This window comes from Podarcis erhardii, assembly GCF_964252035.2.
Source record: "Podarcis erhardii genome assembly, chromosome: 5".
Lineage (NCBI taxonomy): Eukaryota > Metazoa > Chordata > Lepidosauria > Squamata > Lacertidae > Podarcis > Podarcis erhardii.
This window is the reverse complement of record NC_138509.1, coordinates 99,641,416-99,662,266: the sequence shown is the minus strand read 5'-3', so window position 1 is coordinate 99,662,266 and position 20,851 is coordinate 99,641,416. Positions and strand designations below refer to the sequence as shown.

Sequence of the window (20,851 nt, the reverse complement as noted above, 5' to 3'; positions counted from 1 at the left end):
CTGGGGAAAGCCAGCCAGATGGGTGATGTATAAATAATAAACTGTTACTGTTACTGTTACTGTTACTGTTACTGTTACTGTTACTGTTACTGTTACTGTTACTGTTACTGTTACTGTTACTGTTACTGTTACTGTTACTGTTACCACATTGGAGAATGCTGACCTAAGCTATTGGGGAATGCAGATGTGTTCATGGAAAGTCTTGCACAATAGGCACCATGAAGCTTGTTCAGGGTTTCTTCTTGCAGGGAGGAAGTTTTCAGGATCTATTAGCTACAGGAAAGGAGATTCCAGCTAAATATTGGGAAGAGCTTTTTCCGAGGGCAACAGCCACTCGACAGTGGAATGCATGACCTCAAAAGGTGGTGGAATCTCCTTACCTGGAGGTTTTTATGCAGAGGTTGGATGGCCATCTGTTAGAGTTGCTTTAGCTGAAATTCTTGCATTGCTGGAGGGTGAATTTTTATTTGTATTTTTTATTATTACTATCCCACTTTTTCTCCAGACAGGGACTCAAGGAGGCTTTACAAATAAAGCAGAAGTAGCTAAACCATAGCAGGGAAAAATCACTAGAAAGCAATTAAACACAATTTTTTTATTAATGAATTTGTACACCACCCTTCATCTGTAGATCTCAGGGCAGTTCGTGATATAAAAATGTAAAATAACAACCTCAAAATAGATAACAAAAAGAAAAGACACAAACCAATAAACCCCTCTTCCCTAATAATTATTAAATTAGAATTAAAACTATATATGAACTGCTGTATCTATCACTGTGTGAGAACTACTAAAACATACAGCTAAATACATTAAAAAACATTATATAGAGAAGGTGTGCCAAAGGCCTACTCAACGCAACAAGAGGGTAGGAGGCGATTGCAAACGTGTTCCAAATAATAAGCACTGCAGGTATTATTATTATTATTATTATTATTATTATTAAACAGCAAACAAACCTTGTCTAAACAGCTGCTTAAAAATATGTAAAATGCCTTGCTTCCTTTTCTACCCCCCCCCAAAACCCCCCCCCCAGATGCAACCATTTATAAACTGACCTCAGTTTTTCCACATGTATAATGGAAATAAACTTACTAAACGGACTTTCCTATCTACTTGCTGGGGCAATAGATTTACTGCCTTCACGTTTTGTCATCTCTTCCATTGGAGTTTATTTACATATGCCAAATTCATTTAAAGTGTTTGCAGACTTAGAATTTCCCATTAGCTTCCTCGCCCAAACTCTGCTCTGGGAGGTGGTACAAAATTGGCTCCTTCCACACATAATCGGTCACCTGACCAATTTGAATGGCAATGTCCATCAACTTGGGGGTGGGCCTGGCCCCCTCAAATATTTTATTTTGGGGTGGGGACAAAGATCCCTCGGCCCCTAGGAGTTGGCTCCTAGGAGTTGGAAGGGATCCCAATCTGAACATATTGCCAGTTATGCAGATCTATAGGTTTATGAAATCGGAACACAACATACTAGTCTTTGTGACTGTATCATTTTATTGCAAAAGAGTTCTGTGTTGGCAGGTGTGCTGCACCAACAAGTACAAAATAACCCCTCTGCAGCGCCACAAATCCAACTCAATAGTGTAACGCTGGGAAATGTTGATCACTTCTTCTACCTAGGCAGTTATCTTTCCACACGGGCCAACACTGATGCTGAAATCCAGCATCGCCTGAGCTCTGCGAGTGCAGCTTTCTCCCAATTGAAGTGCAGAGTGTTTGAGGACTGGGACATTCGCAGGGAAACCAAAATGCTTGTTTACAAAGCTATTGTATTACCATTTTTACTGTATGCTTGTGAAACATGGACCACTTATAAAGGCCATCTCCAACTCCTCGAAAGATTCCATCAACGGTGTCTCTGATAAATTTTACACATCACTTGGGAAGACAGGTGAACTAATATCAGTGTCCTGGAAGGAGCAAAGACCGCCAGTGTTGAAGCAATGATTCTTCAACATCAACTTTGTTGGACTGGTCATGTTATGCGGATGCCTGATTATTGTCTTCCAAAGCAACTACTCTATTCCCAACTTAAAAATGGAAAACGTAATGCTGGTGGTCAACAAAAGAGGTTTAAATACTCTCTCAAGGCAAATCTAAAGAAATGTAGTATAAGCACCTACAATTGGGAAACACTGGCCTGCGAGCACTCCAGTTGGAGAACAGCCTTGACCAAAGGTGTCATGGGCTTTGAAGACGCTCAAACTCAGGATGCAAGGGAGAAACGTGCTGAGAGGAAGGCACGCTTGGCAAATCCACACCGTGATCAACTCTCGGCCAGAAACCAACGTCCTCACTGTGGAAGGACTTGTGGGTCCAGAATTGGCCTCCTCAGTCACTTATGGGCTCATTGTTAAAACCGTGTTTATGGAAGACAATCTTACTCGGCTACGAGTGACGGCTGAAGAAGAGAAGAAAATTGCAAGAGAGTTCAGGGGACTTCCGGGTTGGCGCCATCGCCGAATGGCGGACTCCCTCCGAGCTCCGGAGGGAGTCTGCTCGGCAGGGGCTGGGTCCTACCGCACCGGCGATGCGGGGACCCTTAAAAACCACGGCCAGAGGAGGCCGTGGACATGGAGACTCGGCTGGCACCGTTAGCGCCCTCCCGACTCGTGAAGGAGCCTTTTTAAAGGCTCCGGATCGGGTGCCGGGGAGAAGCGTGGTGCTTGAGTTCTCTGCTATCCCTGCCGAGCGCAGCCGCATGCCATCCGGCGGAGAGCGCTGACTTCTTCTATTGAAAATTTGGATCTAAAAGAAGAACCCGTGAGTAATTGGAATATGGACTAAAAAAAGGGGACAAATTTTTAAAATTTGGAGCGAACGGGGGAGGTGGAAAAAAGGAAGTCAGCCCCCCCCGAAATTGTAGAAGAGCCAAAACAAAGGAATGGATAACTAAGATCGAGAGTAACCTTATTTCACCGAATTAGCAACTTCGCGAGGGAAATTTATAAGATTGAGCCGGAGGAGAAAAGTGGAATTTGTATTAAAAAGCAACACCCCCCCCCCCCCGGAATCCCTGGAGCGATTCGTGAAAATGCCTGGAGAAGAGTAATGGAGGTTTTGACAGGTTTTGACAGCTGTCAAGGAGCTGTCAAAACGGAAGAATGTAACAGAGACTTGGTTATGGACTTTGCCGGTTACATTTGATATAAGTTTGGGTATAAATTGTTTCAAATTGTTCAAATAAGGATAAACAAGCTATTTGGACTGGTGGATGGGCTTTGGAAGGGAACTTTGTTACGGGAATCCACCTAGAGGAGCTGAGGGATATTGCATGTGTTTTTGACAGGAAACTTGTGCAGTTGAATAGAACTTTTAATCTCCTGGGAAACTGCAGAAATGGAACACTATTTTGTCTACAGAGGTCTACACACTATAGGAAACAATGGAACTATCTGTTGGAAAATGAAAGGATCATGATGTAATGTTTTGTTCCTGAACAACAAGCCTCTGCAGGGATATTAGAAACTTTTGGAGAAAGAACATTTCTGTGGGAGAACAGAGAAACAAAAAGGAGGAGAATGGCCGACAAGAACAAGGAAATAACAAGAACTGGACAGAAATGGGAAAGGGGATATTTGGGATATCCAGATTTGACAAGCTTATGGATTTAAAATTGGAGTTTCTACTCCTGGATATAAAAATCTGGATAGAAGAAATGGACCCTCTTCTCGTTAGACTTCTTTTAGGATTGGACATTCGTAATTTAATGATTGGACATTCGCAATTAATAAGACTGGCAAAGAATCAGAGGGATGTGGGTTTAACGCAATGTGGGAACTCCAGGAAGATATTAGAGATGGAGGGTTAGGAGGAACGTAACAGGGAAAAAGGGGAGGGAAAGTTGGAATCCAAAGGTTGTAAAATTATTATTTAATTCTATGTGTGTTTTTTTTGTATTATGTTTGAAAGGGGGAAACTCGTGGAAGGGAATAGATCGATCTTAGGGGGATGGGAATTACGCTAAACTGGGTAATGGAGGATGATTGCAATTTGGGGATAAGAATTTGTTGAACCTAATTGTTTATTTGGAAGATTTGGAATACATGAGGGGGTGGGGAGGGGAAGTCCTAGTTATTGGAAAAAGTTTATAAATTGGATTTAATTTGTTTTAATTTGGAAAACCTTAATAAAAATTATTTTAAAAAAAAAGAAAATTGCAAGAGAGTTCTGTGTTGGAAGGACTGCAGTTGGGAATGGCAGTACAGGGTTATAGGTAGAGGATAGCAATAAGGCTGGACTTGAACCAAGGGCTTCAAGTTACAAAGGAGATTCTGACTCAACATCGGGAAGAACGTCTTGACAGTAAGAACCGGACTGTCTTGGAAGGTGGTGGACTTTCCTTCCTTGTAGGTTTTTAAGCAGAGGCTGGATGGCCATCTGCCATGGACTCTTCAGTTGTGATTCCTGCGTCTCCACCCCCATCATTCTGCCCGGACGCTGAGGTCCAGTGCCGAGGGCCTTCTGGCGGTTCCCTCATTGCGAGAAGCAAAGCTACAGGGAACCAGGCAGAGGGCCTTCTTGGTAGTGGCACCCACCCTGTGGAACGCCCTCCCATCAGATGTCAAAGCGATAAATAACTACCTGACATTCAGAAGACATCTTAAGGCAGCCCTGTTCAGGGAAGTTTTTAATCTGTGATATTTTAGTGTGTTTTTGGTTTTTATGGAAGCCGCCGAGATCTGGGGAAACCCAGCCAGATGGGCGGGGTACAAATAATAAATTATTATTATTATTATTATTATTGCAGGGGGTTGGACTGGATGACCCTCAGGGTCCCTTCCAACTCAACAATTCCATCATTCTATGGCTGTTCTTTTTTTTTTTAATAAATAATATTTATTAAGAGTTTAGAAAATACAAAAAGAAAAAATGAAATTTAAACATAACAATATAATAAAAAACAAAAACAAAAACACTACATAACACATTGAATTAATAAAGCAAAACAAAAACAATTAAAAACACTTCCAATATTTTCAAACTTAACTTTCATTCGCTTGTTTCATTGACTTCCTCACGCCTCCCTTTTTGCATTCTATGGCTGTTCCTAGCACCCCAGTTAGGGGCTGCAGACTTGGGGAGAGCAATCTAAGCCCCTGCTTGCTAGCTGCAGTTCGAGCAGCTCAGCCACAGGATTTCCGAAGCCTTCAGGACCCCCCCCCCTGGGCAAAATGGTTGTAATGATTATTTATTGCATTTTTCTACCTTCCTCATTGAACCCCCACAAGAATCCTATGAGGTAGGTTAGCATAGCTGTCAATTTACAGATTTGAAAATAAGGGACCAGCAGCCTCAAAAATAAGGGATCAGCAGCCAAAATAAGGGATTTTGCTTAGCTTATACATAAATTCAGCACTGATGGAGCCATTCTGCTTTGGCTGCGACTGACTGTGTTTTGCAAGGGGTTGGACTAGATGGTCCTAAGGCTCCACAACTCCGACCAAAGAAGAGTGGCGACAAAACTGATGAACGACGTCCAGATGGCAAAGCTTACAGGCAGAATTAGAAACCAGGAAGAGGACCTCTTTAATAAAGAATGGGGGAAGTTTATAATTTATTTGAAAAGCTATTGTAAAGAGTTACATACATTGGTAGGATTGACAGAAAACTTGTAGTAAACATTTGAACTATGGATGGACAAATGATTTATAAAAAATAGAGTTATGAAAGGGGTGCAGAGGGGGAAATCACTACATTAAGATGCTGCACTGGTTGGAGGGGATGCTAAGCAGCACGTCGGGGCTACCGTCGTCCTGGCGCAAGGAGTTCCATCGGCCCTTCCCTGCCCAAGAGAGAGGGGGGAGAGAGACTCTCGCCCACGCCACCCACGAGCCCGGCATGAGGCGGTTGTGGTCCCGTGGCGGCCGCTGAAGCGCCGCCCTTCTACATCCCTCCCCATCCCCTCCTTTTCCTCCTCCCTCAGGCCGCCTCCTCAGCCGCTGCCGCCACTGCCGCCTCCGGCTTCCCCTGGCAGCGCGGCGGAAGTCTCGGAAGAGAGGGGCGGCCTACCCGCCCGCCACCACCCATCTCCTCACAATGCGCCCCTGAGGGGGAAAAGGGAGAGACGGAGACGTAGCAGCTCGTGCGCTCTCTCTCTCTCGAGGCGGAAGACCCCCAGCCGCTGCTTTCCTCCCGAACCGGGTGAGCATGAAACCCGGGAAATTTAAGGGACATCATCAATAAGGGACAGCAGCGGGACACAGCACTGGGATAAGGGAGTTTCCTGCCAAATAAGGGACGGTTGACAGCTATGTAGGTTAGGCTGAGAGATGACTGGCCCAAGGCCACCCAGTGAGAGCTTTGAGGCCGAGCGGCGATTCGAACCCGGTTCTCTCTCCCAGGTCTGAGTCCCAACATTCTGTTTTATCGTGTTTTTTTAATATTCTGTTGGGAGCCGCCCAGAGTGGCTGGGGGGAAACAGCCAGATGGGTGAGGTATAAATAAATTATGGATGGGGTATAAATAAATTATTATTATTATTATTATTATTATTATTATTATTATTATTACCACTGCACGGCATTGCTCCCAGTGTGAAGCTGGCCTCTTGTTCCATTGATGCTCCAGGCAGGACCAGGGTCAGGAAAGCTGCTTAGGGAGATGGAGGGTGTCCATTCAGCCACGATTGCCAGCCAGGCCCTGGACTCTGTCCCTGTATTTTTAGCCCTTGACAGGGGGTGGGGAAGGGGGGGCGAAGGCACGTCAGAGCTTGAGGGTCTTGGCAGCGCCCAGTGTGCTGGAATTCCCCTCTGCCGCATTTTAACACGTGGGTGATTTGTAGACAGCAGGCAGGCTATGAAATGGAGCGCGCAGCTGTGCGAGGGGAGGAGGAGGGAGGGAGAGAGAGAGGATTTTTCTGGATGGGCCAACCAGTTTCAAGCAAGGCATCCCGTCATCTGGAATTCCCCTAATTCTGCAGGGTCCCATTTATTCCCCACATACTCCTGACTCTGCCATCGTATCGCCATCCGGGACAACCGAGTCAGGGACTTAAAAGCTGGCTGGGAGCCTACTCACCCTCCCATATCTGCCCTGGGAGGAAACAGATTTTAATTTGATTTCGTATTTGCATTCTGCTCTCCCATCGACAAAGGGACTTGCAATAATTGCAATAATGGCATGGGGGACAACGACAATATTTTCCACTTTAATCTTTTCCATTGCTAGAATCCCCAGGAAGGGAGAGCGCTCTTTTATTTGAACTCTTGGGAATACCATGGAAGCAAAAGTTTGAAGATTCAGGGCAGGTGACATGAAGGGACTGCTCAGCGTGTCGGACTATGACCTGGGAGATCAGGGTTCGAATTTCCCCACTCAGCCACTGAGTGACCTTGGGGGGGGGGGCAGTCACTCCCTCTCAGCCTAAGCTACCTCAAAGGGTTGTTGTTCCAAGGACTAAATGCAGAGGGAGAAAAGAACCTTGAGCTCTTTGGAGAGAAAGGTAGCATATAAATGCAAAGAATAAATGTTATTGTTACTTACCCACCCCCCTCAGGCCCCAAGGCAGGTTACAACCTTTAAATCACATAATTAAAATCACTTTTAAACAGCTTTCCATCACAGCGATACGGTGGGGCCGAAAAATATGCATTTCAGTTGTCAAAAGAGCTGCGTCTTCGACATCCTCTGAAAGCTGGACAATACAGTGGCCAAGACAACTCTGTCCAAAAGAGGCCCTGGTTTGAAAGTGGCAAGATCACACGCATGGGAAAATTTGCAGTGTAATCCTGTATAGTTCTACTTGGAAGAAAGCCCCATTGAGCTCAGTGGCGCTTACTCCCAGGGAAAGGGGTGCAGATTCGCAGGCACAGTCTTAGCTCCTAAAGACCCTGGGAAAGGGCTGAAACTTGAGGGATGGAAACATTTTTACAGGGCATCCCCCAAACCCCCAAACCCTGAGTGTGATGTTACAGGGACTGTCCCTGGTAAATGGAGAATAGTTTGTGCTGGATACTGTTCTGATATCTGTTTCTGAATGTGTTTGTGTGTGTGTGTAGTGGGGGAGAGAAGAGTTGCTGCGGTTTGCATGGGGAATCTGCACCTCGAAGTGTGAACCTTTTTTTAATTAAAAAAAATCTATATTTCTTTTAAATGGTGAGTGGATTTTGTGTGCGCCAGGCTTTCACTTTGAGGGGATCTCTCTTTCTGACTGTGTTTAAGGCGACTCAATTTGTCAGCAGAGTCTTGGCACCAGAACATGAATTCTGAACTTCAAATATCAAACTTGCAAAATGGTCCCCGGAAATATCCTTGTGCAATACTTTACATTCTTCTGTCTGGTAGTTTGTAATTTTCTTTTTTTCCCCTGGTCTGCTTTGCAACATACCCCAAGAAGTGAAGCGCATTTGCCAGGGAGAAATTCTGAAGCACCTATTTGCACTTTGCAACTGCATCTCAAATACCTGGACTCTGATCTGTATTGGAGACAATATACTGAGATTCCAATAAACTGATATCCTGCATTCATAATTTGGAGTTAAAGCAAGTGATTGCAGCTGCCCTACACTGCCTGGTACTGGTGGGAGGTGTAGTTCAGCAGCACCTGGAGGTGCCAAGATGCCAAAGGCTGAGACGGGCCTTTGGTTTGATTTAGCAGGACATCTTATACAAGGGGACATGTAACATAACTGAGTAGAGAAGAAGAGTTTGGATTTGATATCCCACTTTATCACTACCCAGAGGAGTCTCAAAGCGGCTCACAATCTCCTTTTCCCTTCTTCCCCCACAACATACACTCTGTGAGGTGAGTGGGGCTGAGAGACTTCAAAGAAGTGTGACTGGCCCAAGGTCACACAGTAGCTGCATGTGGAGGAGCGGAGACGCGAACCCAGTTCCCCAGATTACGAGTCCACTGCTCTTAACCACTACACCACACTGGCACTCAGAGTATTTATTTCTCACCACACTGGCTCTCGGAGTATTTATTTCTCATCATGCTTCTAAGCCAGCCTTCAACTCAACAAATCCTGGAGCAAATATATTTGTTGTTGTTTAGTCGTTTAGTCGTGTCCGACTCTTCGTGACCCCCTGGACCAGAGCACGCCAGCACTTCTATCTTCCACTGCCTCCCGCAGTTTGGTCAAACTCATGCTAGTAAGCTTCGAGAACACTATGCAACCATCTCGTCTTGAAGATCCTGAAGCTGAGGCTCCAAGACTTTGGCCACCTCATGAGAAGAGAAGACTCCCTGGAAAAGACCCTTATGTTGGGAAAGATGGAGGGCACAAGGAGAAGCGGACAACAGAGGATGAGATGGTTGGATAGTGTTCTGGAAGCTACCAGCATGAGTTTGACCAAACTGCGGGAGGCAGTGGAAGACAGGAGTGCCTGGAGTGCTCTGGTCCAGGGGGTCATGGAGAATCGGACTAAACGACTAAACAACAACAATGTCCTGTCCTTTATCCAGATGTAGAGATGGGTCTCTGGCCCACTTGGCAGGCATAGCGCAACACCAAGATCAAATGCATAATAACTACCTCTTACAGGAGTCACAGACCGGACCTTTTCAATTGGCCGAGGTCAGGCCCAGGAGTCGGGACCTCGACGAAAAGTGCCGGCATCAGGCTGATCTCGAAACATTTGACAGACCCATGTCTCTATTTCTCCCCCTTTCCCCCCTTGCAACAAATCTCAAGGTCCTGGAGGTGGTCAGCCTGGTGAGAGTACAGTGGATGCTCGGGTTGCAAACATGATTCATGCGGGAAGCACGTTCGCTACCCGCAGCATCCGCAACCTGCAGTGCTGCGTCTGCGTGCGAGCGGGTTGCGATTTGGTGCTTCTGCACATGTGCAAAGTGTGATTTAGTGCTTCTGTGCATGCGAGAGCATCAAAACCCAGAAGTAACCCGGTTCGGTACTTCCGGGTTTCGGTGCGTCCGTAACCCAAAAACGCACGACCTGAAGCCTCTGTAACCCGAGGTATGACTGCACTAAGGGTTGCAGTGCTTTGGAGAGAGCAGGTGCCGAAGGGTTGCTATCACAGGTCAGGCAAGGCAGACATTTCCCAGATTCAGGCGCGGTGAGAGAAGCAAGAGTGACGGCTGGCCGAGGTGACATCATTCCCTGGGGGGGGGAATTAAAGAGGGGACCCCCCCCCCCATCTCAGAGAGAGAGAGAAAGGCTGTCGCAGAAACTGACGCCTCCTGGACGAAATGACAGGGAGCTCAAATTTAGAAGGCTAGCCTCAGAGCAGTGGGATTGTGACCACGCAACCCAGGCGTGAAATCGAGGAGGCTGTTGAAAACATAATAAAAACAACCCCCGGCAGGATTTGCACTGGTGCCCTCGGACGCCCAAGACCAAAGGGAGGTAACTAAAGGAAAGTCACCTTGCTCCTCTGGGCTCACCAGACCGCTTTGACTCCAAAACCAGCTCCTTTGCAAGTGCCACATAGTTTTTGTTCTGCTCTTGCGAGAAATCGATATTTTAGTTTTGCAGGTCTTGCTCTTCGGGCAGACATCTTCATTGTACTGCTTTTGATGCCTCCTAAAAGATTTCTTTCCCTTCAGGCAAGCCTACAGAGGCATTTCACTATAGAATAATAGAATTATATATATTATTCACTATCGAATAATAGAATTATAGAAATGTTGCTAGCCAATTAAATGCTTTTCATGACATTATTATTATTATTATTATTATTATTATTATTATTATTCAAATTTATATACCACCCTGTACCCACAAGGGCTCAGTTAGGTTCACAAGCCTGAAGATTAATATTATTATCCATCTCCAAAAAAGATTCTGATATCTCCTGATATTAATTAATATATAGACAAAATAAACCAATGATAAAGAGCATAAAGAAATACCACAGAGCAGGCTGAAAACAGCCTATGTTTGGACATTATCACAGATCAGGTTCAAACTATTACAAAAAGCATACATTTCCCCATAAACCTGTTAGGCTGATTTATATGCATTCTTTTGTAATAAATTAGCCAAGTCCTAATTAGTTTGGGCCAATTCCCCCCCCCCCATCCATTCAGATATAGTAGGAAATACACTCCAATTTTTAGCCATTATAATCTTAGCAGAAGTTGTCAACTTGAACACTGTTTCTTGAGCTGAATTTTGCTGGATCTGAATTTTGCGGATCTGAATATTCTGATTTCTCTGTGTGGAAGTCCTCCCATCATTTCCAAGTGAATCCAAGGTGACCTGGACGAATTCACCCACCTTTAAGATAAACTGAAATGTCTAGATGTTTGACAGGTAGGACTCGAACCAATGGATTCAAGTTGCAAGAAAGGAGATTCCGTCTAAATGTTAGGGGAAACTTTCTGATGGTAAAAGTCATTCGACAGTAGAGCAAACTCCCTCAGGTGGTGGCAGACTCTCCTTCCTTGGAGGTTTGTAAACAGAGGTTGGGTGGTTATCTGCCATCTGCCTATGCAGCCTAGGACCCACATACCTACGGGGCCGCCTCTCCTGGTATGCCCCGCGGAGAGGTCCTCAAATGACAACATTTTGGAGGTCCCGAGCCTCAAGGAGGTTAGATTGGTCTCAACTAGGGCCAGGGCCTTTTCAGTACTGGCCCCGACTTAGTGGAACGCTCTGTCCCAAGAGACTAGGGCCCTGCGGGACTTGACATCTTTCCGCAGGGCCTGCAAGACAGAGCTTTTCCGCCTGGCCTTTGGTTTGGACTCAGTCTGACCCTTATGTTTCTCTCCCCTTACGGTTTTGATCTATGGGCTACTTTTAAAATGAGGCTGCATTTTAAATTGCATTTTAACCTGTATTTTAAATTGGGTTTGTTTTTTTAAATGTAATTTTACTGGTGTTAGCCACCTTGAGCCTGGCTCTGGCCAGGGAGGGCAGGGTATAAATAGAATTATGATGATGATGATGGATACTTTAGCTGAGATTCCTGCAATACAGGGGGTTGGACTAGATGACTTTTGGGGGTCCCTTCCAACTCTACAATTCTATAACAGATGCTCAGGGCTGGCAATGGCACCCTCTGGCTTCTCCTCCTGAGTCCTCAGACATGCTGCTGTGCTGTCACAAGGACTCTTAGCATCCTGTCTCCAATGCTGAAGTAAGATTCATTTTGGGACCACCTTGTCGTTTGCCTCAGCCATCCAAATATCTCACGCCAGCCCTGTTTCTCTCCATCGGTAATTTGCCACCTTGCTCCAAACTTTTCCATGTGAAGCAGACCTCATCTCTTTACATATAGTCGTGCCTTGGAAGTCGAACGGAATCCATTCCAGAGGTCCGTTCGACTTCCAAAACGTTCGACTTCCGAAGCGCAGCTTCTGATTGGTTGCAGGAAGCTCCCGGAGCCAATCGGAAGACCCATAGGACGTGCGGCTTCCAAAAGAACATTCAGAAACCAGAACACTCACTTCTGGGTTTACAATGTTTGGGAGCCAAAACGTTCGGGAACTAAGTTGTTCGACTTCCAAGGCACTTGGAGCCATAATTGTGGCGATCCGTGGGGAAATCCCTCCTGGCAAATAGAAGAGGTAGAAATGGAGGCAGTGAGAGATTTTACTTTCTTGGGCTCCATGATCACTGCCGATGGTGACAGCAGCCACGAAATTAAAAGACGCCTGCTTCTTGGGAGAAAAGCAATGACAAATCTAGACAGCATCTTAAAAAGCAGAGACATCACCTTGCCAACATAGGTTTGTATAGTTAAAGCCATGGTTTTCCCAGTAGTGATGAATGGAAGTGAGAGCTGGACCATAAAGAAGGCTGATCATTAAAGAATGGATGCTTTTGAATTCTGGTGCTGGAGGAGACTCTTGAGAGTCCCATGGACTGCAAGAAGATCAAACCTCTCCATTCTGAAGGAAATCAGCCCTGAGTGCTCACTGGAAGGACAGATCGTGAAGCTGAGGCTCCAAGACTTTGGCCACCTCAGGAGAAGAGAAGACTCCCTGGAAAAGACCCTGATGTTGGGAAAGATGGAGGGCACAAGGAGAAGGGGACGACAGAGGACGAGATGGCTGGACAGTGTTCTCGAAGCTACTAATATGAGTTTGACCAAGCTGTGGGAGGCAGTGGAAGACAGGAGTGCCTGGCGTGCTGTGGTCCATGGTCACGAAGAGTCAGACACAACTAAACGACTAAACAACAACAACATGGGGAAATCTGCTGTTGTTGCTTTTTGACAAACAAACAAACAAACAAACAAACAAACAAACAAACAAACAGAACCCAACCAAATCCTGCAGAGGCATACCAAATGGGCACAGCAATTTCACTTTTAAGGAAGGAACCTGTAGGCTGATACAGCAGAAATCCATTTTAGAGCGTTTCCCGCAAACACAAAGCACATCTGAAGAACCTGGCTATTGAGCCCTTAATTCCCATTCCCAGCTTTCTCCAAGGCAGGGACCACATGAAAGATCAGGAATATTTAGCTTGCCTCCCCCTTTAGGGCTTAGGTGGGGGTTGTTTTTTTGGAGGGGGGGAGAAAAAAGAAGACAGAGCAGTAATGGGGGAATCAGCTCCTGTGTAATCCTTTAAAAGACTCGATCTGGGCTTCTCTCAGACAGGCAGCTTAGGAGCCTATTCTCCTTCCAAATCTCCTTTAGAACATCTAAAGCCCCCTGGATAGCTCAAAGAGGAGGCAGGTGAGATCCCCGCGAGGAAGGAGGAAGGAAGAACAGGGCAAGGCAGCAGAAAGAGGGGGCAATGCTCTTCCCAGTGCCGACCGCTGCAGGCTGCCTGCTGGAGCCTGGGGGATCTGTGTGTTTGATTCATTGCATCCATGCCACACCTTTTCTCCAGGGGGCTCAAGGTGGCGTACATGGCTTCTCTCCCTCCCCATTTTATCATCACAACAATCCTGTGAGGTAGGCGATGCTGAGAGTCAGAGGCCGGCCCAAATTCGCCGGATGAGGGGGGGATTCAAACTCTGGCCTTTCCTAAACGGCTTCAGCCCAGTATATCTGAAGGTGCGTCTCCACCCCCATCGTTCTGCCCGGACACTGAGGTCCAGCTCCGAGGGCCTTCTGGTGATTCCCTACCTGCGAGAAGCGAAGTCACAGGGAACAAGGCAGAGGGCCTTCTCGGTGGTGGCGCCCGCCCTGTGGAACACCCTCCCACCAGATGTCAAAGAGAAAAACAACTACCAGACATTTGGAAGATATTTGGAAGGCAGCCCTGTTTAGGGGAAGCTTTTAATGTTTAACAGACTACTGTATTTTAATATTCTGTTGGAAGCCGCCCAGAGTGGCTGGGGGCACCCAGCCAGATGGGCAGGGTATAAATAAATTATTATTATTATTATTATTATTATTATTATTATTATTATTATTATTATTACTGCTACTACTACTACTACTACACCACACAGGCTTGTTCACATGTTGCACTGAACATAAGGACAAAGCTGTGTACATACATTGGCTATACATTGATTGATTGATTGACTGACTGACTGACTGACTGATTGATTGATTGATTGATTGATTGGTGTTGACTCTCAGAAGTTTTGAACCAGAGATTGGATGACTATCTGTCCTGGCTGCCTTCGTTGAGATTCCTGCATTGCAGGGGGTTGGACTAGATGACCACCGGGATCCCTTTCAACTCTATGTTTGTATGGTTTTACGGTTGTTTAAGATCCAACCTATCCATTCTGAAGGAAATCAGCCCTGAGTGCTCACTGGAAGGACAGATCCTGAAACTGAGGCTCCAAGACTTTGGCCACCTCAGGAGAAGAGAAGACTCCCTGGAAAAGACCCTGATCCTGGGAAAGATGGAGGGCACAAGGAAAAGGAGACGGCAGAGGACCAGATGGTTGGATAGTGTTCTCGAAGCGACCAGCATGAGTTTGACCAAACTGTGGGAGGCAGGGGAAGACAGGAGTGCCTGGCGTGCTCTGGTCCAGGGGGTCACGAAGAGTTGGACATGACTAAACGACTAAACAACAACAACAACAATCCTCAAAGTGGTGTGTTTTTATTGTTTTGTTTTTAAAGAAACCCAAAGAATAAGCAGAATTACAAAAAAGAGAGATTTCTTTTTCTTTTCTTTTTTTTCTTTTTTTGAAATATCAGTAGTCTGGGTAGGCAAAATATTTTTAGGAAGCACCGAAAAGAGTGCAGCAAAAACTACCTGATGTCAGTAGGCAGGGAGTTCCAAAGTTTAGGTGCTGTTGCCCTAAAATATTGATTTCTTACAAATATGGAATGGGCATTATGGGGTATCTGTAACTTTGCCAGTTCTGCTGATCAATGGGGTCGAATAGGCGTCAACAGGGATGGCGATTTCACAGGGATGCTGGTTGCAAGTTGTTAAGAGCTATAACATACTAATAGGAAAGCCTTGAACTCAGAGCCTGCTCCCGCTTTCTGTTGCCCTGCAGCCAGGCTCGCTCACTCGAGCCACCTGCTGCCAGCGGTTCTACAGGCCTCTTCACATGACCCACTTAGCAACCAATGTGGTGGGAAGAATTATACAGATGTTCGCGGCTGATGGCGGTTTTGTGTCGAGGACTTTTAGCACCGGGTGAAGGCGCTGGGGGCAGGGAGGGTTGGAGCAGAAAGCGCCGTGTTTTAGAGGGAACAGGTGCAAAAATTTCAAAGCCGCCCTTAATCCGAGCCCCTACACCTCGGAGTTCCAGCATCGTCTGGCTGTCATTTCCGAAATGGGAGTGGCTGGTCTGCAAACAACCCTCCCCCTGTCTAATCTCTGGGCGGGGGGCAGGGGGTGTAATTGCATAGCTGGGAGCATCGAGCCTTTGATCGCAATTACAGAGCCATCGTGGACTTGGCTGTAGTTGCTTTCCGTCTCAGCGGTGGGAAAGAGACATTTCTGGGAAGGCACATAATTCCGCCTCCCGGTAACATGTCACAGAATCGTAGCATTGGAAGGGATCCCAGGGGTCATCTGGCCCAACCCCCTGCGATGCAGGAATCTCAACTGCCCCCCTCTCCATTTCCCATCACTGTCCAAACCCAGAGAGCCCCCTTCAGTCGTGCAGCTGCGCAGCTGAGATTTCCTTACGACCAGAAGCTGGTAAGACACTGTCTGTTGCGTGGATGATTTCAGAAGGAAAACAGACCTGCCTTCTACTCCCATCTTATCTCCTCCATGCTACCCTTTTCCTGGGCTGGATTCCACATTCCCCAAGCCTTGCCAGTTGAAGTACAAGAGATGGTTCCAATTTCACACCGCAAGTTCCCTGCTAGATGGAGCTTGGGCCCTCTCCTTTTTGCACAGGCCTGCCAAATGGGGCAGCGAAGAGGAACACAGCAAAGAGAGCAGAGCAGATTAAAGAAGACCTCCATGCAAGAACAAATCCCATTAAGCTAAAGAAAGAGGGGGCTCACCTACACTTTTTTATGTCAATTCCTGTACATCCATTAATTCTCCATTGTCCGTATTTATCTTATTTATTTTGCATTTCGTTTCCACTTTACTCTCCAAGGAGCTCAAGGTGGCACACGTGGTTTTCTCCCCCGTCCTCATTTAATCCCCCAAACAACAACCCTGTGAGGTAGGTTCGGCTGAGAGGCAGTGAGTGGCCCAAGGTCACCCAGAGAGCTTTATGGCGGAGTGGAGGATTTGAACCCCGGTCCGCCAGTCTGATACTCTAACCACAACACCACACTGGCTCTCCTCCAAATCAGTGCCTTCCCACAATTCCCCCTCTCTCAGTCCAACATTTTCAGAGCAAAGGAACTCCAAAAGGGAGAAACTGTATGGAAAAAAACTCAGATTGAGGGAGGGGAAAGTGTGGAAACAGAGAGATTTGGAGGATAATATCACATGGACAACAGAGATTTGGTGCAGGTACAGTGGTACCTTGGGTTACATACACTTCAGGTTATGTAAGCTTCAGGTTACAGACTCCGCTAACCCAGAAATAGTACCTCAGGTTAAGAAGTTTTTTCAGGATGAGAACAGAAATCGAGCTCCAGCGGCGCGGCAGCAGCAGGAGGCCCCATTAGCTAAAGTGGTGCTTCAGGTTAAGAACAGTTTCAGGTTAAGAAAGGACCTCCGGAACGAATTAAGTACTTAACCCGAGGTACCACTGTATCTTGAATCTTCCTATCTACCTTAAACAGCATGACCACCCTACCCAGTCAAATGCTATATGTCTGTACAGCCCTGTGATATTTGCACCAGCGATGAAAGAGACCCAGGCACAATGATGTGCCCCAGACTGCAGTCGTAACCACACTGAGAATCACAGAATTGTAGAGTTGGTAGGGACCCCCAAAGGTCATTTAGGCTAACCCCCTGCAATGCAGGAATCACAGTTCAAGAATTCCGGACATATGACCACCTAACCTCTACTTGAAAACCTCCACTGAAAGGCAGTCCACCACCTAACCTGGCAGCGAGCCTCTCTGATTTCAGTAGGACTTATTTCTGGTTCAACGTGGTTAGGATTTCAGCCTCAGTCCATTTCTTAGGCAATGCAAGAGGTCTTGAAAGGAAACCTGACTTTGCCATGGATGGGTGAAATTCCAAAAACCAGCTTTAACATCACATTTCATCTAACTGGGAGGCTCTGCTCATTAATGACACATAGGTAAAGGTAAAGGGACCCCTGACCATTAGGTCCAGTCGTGGCCGACTCTAGGGTTGCGGTGCTCCTCTCGCTTTATTGGCCGAGGGAGCCAGCGTACAGCTTCCGGGTCATGTGGCCAGCATGACTAAGCTGCTTCTGGCGAACCAGAGCAGTGCACGGAAATGCCATTTACCTTCCCACCGGAGCGGTACCTATTTATCTACTTGCACTTTGACATGCTTTCGAACCGCTAGGTTGGCAGGAGCAGAGACTGAGCAATGGGAGCTCACCCTGTCACGGGGATTCAAACCGCCGACCTTCTGATCGGCAAGTTCTAGGATCTGTGGTTTAACCCACAGCGCCACCCATGTCCACATACCAAATAGCAAAAAAGAATATACACTGCACATACTCAGAGGCACACTTTCTTTAGTAGTATTAACTCTATAGCAGAGCTCGTCTTGGCTCTGCATGGAAATTTTGTTCCCAAACCATTTTCCCCTCCTAATGTCAGACTAAAGCTTTGCAACAAGGGTAGCACAGAACAGCCCACCTCTGAGCATATGCAGAGTCCTTTTCTTCCTCATGCTTCCCAGCCTCTGCACACATTAGACTGGGGGGAATGCCTTCCGGGTCAAAACAAACATTGGAAGCTGCCTTATAGTAAATCAGCTCCATCTTGTCTAAATGGGCTGGTAGCAGCTCTCTGAGATTTCAGGCAGGGTTGTCTTCCAGCCGTGTCTTGAGATGCCATCGGAGGCTGAACCTGAGATCTTCTGCATGTAGTGCAAACACTCGATCACTGAACCACAGTCTCTGAAGATCAGATTTCCAAGCAAATCAGAACCCAATAACTTCTTTTAGAAACTGAGAGCTTGACACAACCAGACATCCGTCAGAAATGGCAAGGACCAATATATAGATCCAGAAGCAGGTGGTTCCCTAGGAACTGAGACCTAGAACAAATCCAGGGCAGGATAATAGGGACTGCAATCCTAGCCACGTGAACTCAAAGGTAAAACCCACAGAATTCAATGGGGCTTCCTCCCAGGTAAGTGGGATTTCAGTCATTATAAGTATGAGCACATGCAAAGTGTCTTCCGTCATCCCCAGCTCACCACAACCTGGAAAAACCATCACAACATCTGGAAAAGCCAAAACCAAGTCTATGTCTATCCAACTGTCCTCGTGTTGATGTGATTAAGCTAAAACACTGAAAGCTGAGCAACCGACTGTTCAAGCAGCGGGCCATTAACTTCTGCAACCCCCAGGCATGAGATGTGGGGGACAGAGGCAGTGGCGTAGCGTGGGTTGTCAGCACCCGGGGCAAGGCAAGTAATTTGCACCCCCTAACCCGTGGATTTGCGCCCCCTAACCCGTGGATTTGCCCTAACCCCAGATGTTGCGCCCGGTGCGGCCAGCCCCCCCTGCACCCCCCACGCTACGCCACTGGACAGAGGTGACTAGATGGTTTGAAAATAGGATAGCGGGCAAGGTGGAGCATGCAGACAATGGCCATTGGAGCAAAATGGTACCCATGCAACATATCTCTGAATGCCAGGTATGTGAAACAAAGAAGAGAAGAAGGATTACCAGCATTTAGCATGCTCTGCTTGTAAACCACCCCTCCTTGGAAACAAAATTCTGCACAGATGATGGGAGGTGGCAGACCTACATTTGGGGGGCCCTGAAGCTTGAACTGTTATGGGGGCTCCTTCACAACCAGCAAAGAGGTCCAGGTAACCACTGTTATCTTCTTTTCTAGAAAGCCCTCCCCCCAATAGTGATTCTCTGCCCATCATTGCTTTTTCCATCGCGTTGCCATATACCTGAGTTTTCCCTTAAAGGTAAAGGGACCCCTGACCATTAGGTCCAGTTGTGGCTGACTCTGGGGTTATGACGCTCATCTCGCTTTACTGGCCGAGGGAGGTGGTGTACAGCTTCCGGGTTGTGTGGCCAGCATGACTAAGCCGCTTCTGGTGAACCAGAGCACTGCACGGAAATGCCGTTTACCTTCCCACTGGAGCGGTACCTATTTATCTACTTGCACTTTGACGTGCTTTCGAACTGCTAAGTTCTGGGACTCTCCCTGGAAAATAGGGACTCTTGGAGGGTCTGCAATGTGGATAAAAGACACTTTTGGGGTCCCTCTGGGATTAGGGCCCCCAAAGGTTAAGCTCCATTAGTTTCATAGTAGTTTAACCCTGGGGGCTGTTCTGATGCAGCCCAGCAACCCTGAGGTTCTTAGGAACTATCCACAGCATTCAAGTGTCTCGGATGTTGGGACCTGCCCTGATCATTCTGATGCACACACATTCCTTTGCATCCAAAGATTGCCTTTTTCTCCCCTGAATGAGATGCTCAGGCGCTCTCTCTCAGTGTACGCCCATGCTGGAATGCACATGGAATTCTGGAACTATTTATTTAGCTAGGAACACACTCAGCTACACTTGCTCGCTGTATCTTCTCTGGGTCTCCTGCAGATGTCAACATACAGATTGACACAGATATAGATATTATTATATTTTTCTCTGCTGGCAGGACCCAAGGTCCTTTCTCATCTTCAGTCACTCTGTGTGACACTTGTCAAGCGATCTGTCCTCCGGGCAGGCTTTTCTGCCTATCCTCCCCTCTTTATTTACTGGGAAGGAGTTGCCAAAACGGAGGGTTGCCTCTGATGGAACAATAACTAACCGGGCGGCCAAAAATAATAATCAGCCTTGCAGAGCGTGAAGCAAGTGGTATATTTCTTCGGAGACACACAGAACAGACAGGCGTGCAGGGAGCCCGTCCCAGCCAGCTGCCATCATCTGATAGCAGAAGAGATTAAAACAAAAAAAATTCACAGCAAATGCAGGCTGACAAGAAGAAGAAAGAAGGAGACTCACCGCTGGAGGTAGGCGTCAGGGCAGCATGGCAAGGTGGGATATGGGGCAGCTTCAAAAGTCATTTCCTCCCAGGATGTCCTCTCTGGGTGTCAACCAAGCCAAATAAATAAATATCTCTGGGCGTATAATAAGGTCAGCCGGCAAAGCGCGATGGGGTCAAGAGGCATTTGGAGATAGGACTTTCCGAAGGTTTCTTTTACACTTGCAGAGGGGTGGGGCCGTCCGGGGGGCTGGCCAATGGGATCTGTCCAGTGGCAACCCCCCCCCCCGCACCAGCCTTGCAAAGTGTCTCTCCCCCCAAACCAAGCATCTCTCCTCTCTCTCTCTCTGCAAAAGTTCCTCACCCTCCCTCCCTCCCTTCTGCCTGCAGGACACAGAATAGCCACTGGCAGCCCTGAAGACCGGGATTTTGGGAAGTGGTCCAGGCCATCGCTGAACTTCTGATCTCGACGTAGGTTGGCTGT

General features: G+C 46.9%; 1 protein-coding gene across 1 annotated transcript in view; it reads right to left on the bottom strand.

The window, feature by feature from the left end:
* Positions 1-20,648, bottom strand: part of LOC309342750 (tumor protein 63-like) — a gene marked incomplete at its 3' end in the record, with an annotated part of 42,468 nt that extends 21,820 nt beyond the window's left edge. Inside the window, exon 1 of the mRNA XM_081863576.1 lies at positions 20,388-20,648. Coding sequence (XP_081719702.1) covers positions 20,388-20,449 — 62 coding nt within the window. The 5' untranslated portion in view covers positions 20,450-20,648. The remainder of the gene's footprint in view (positions 1-20,387) is intronic.
* Positions 20,649-20,851: the final 203 nt, after the last annotated feature.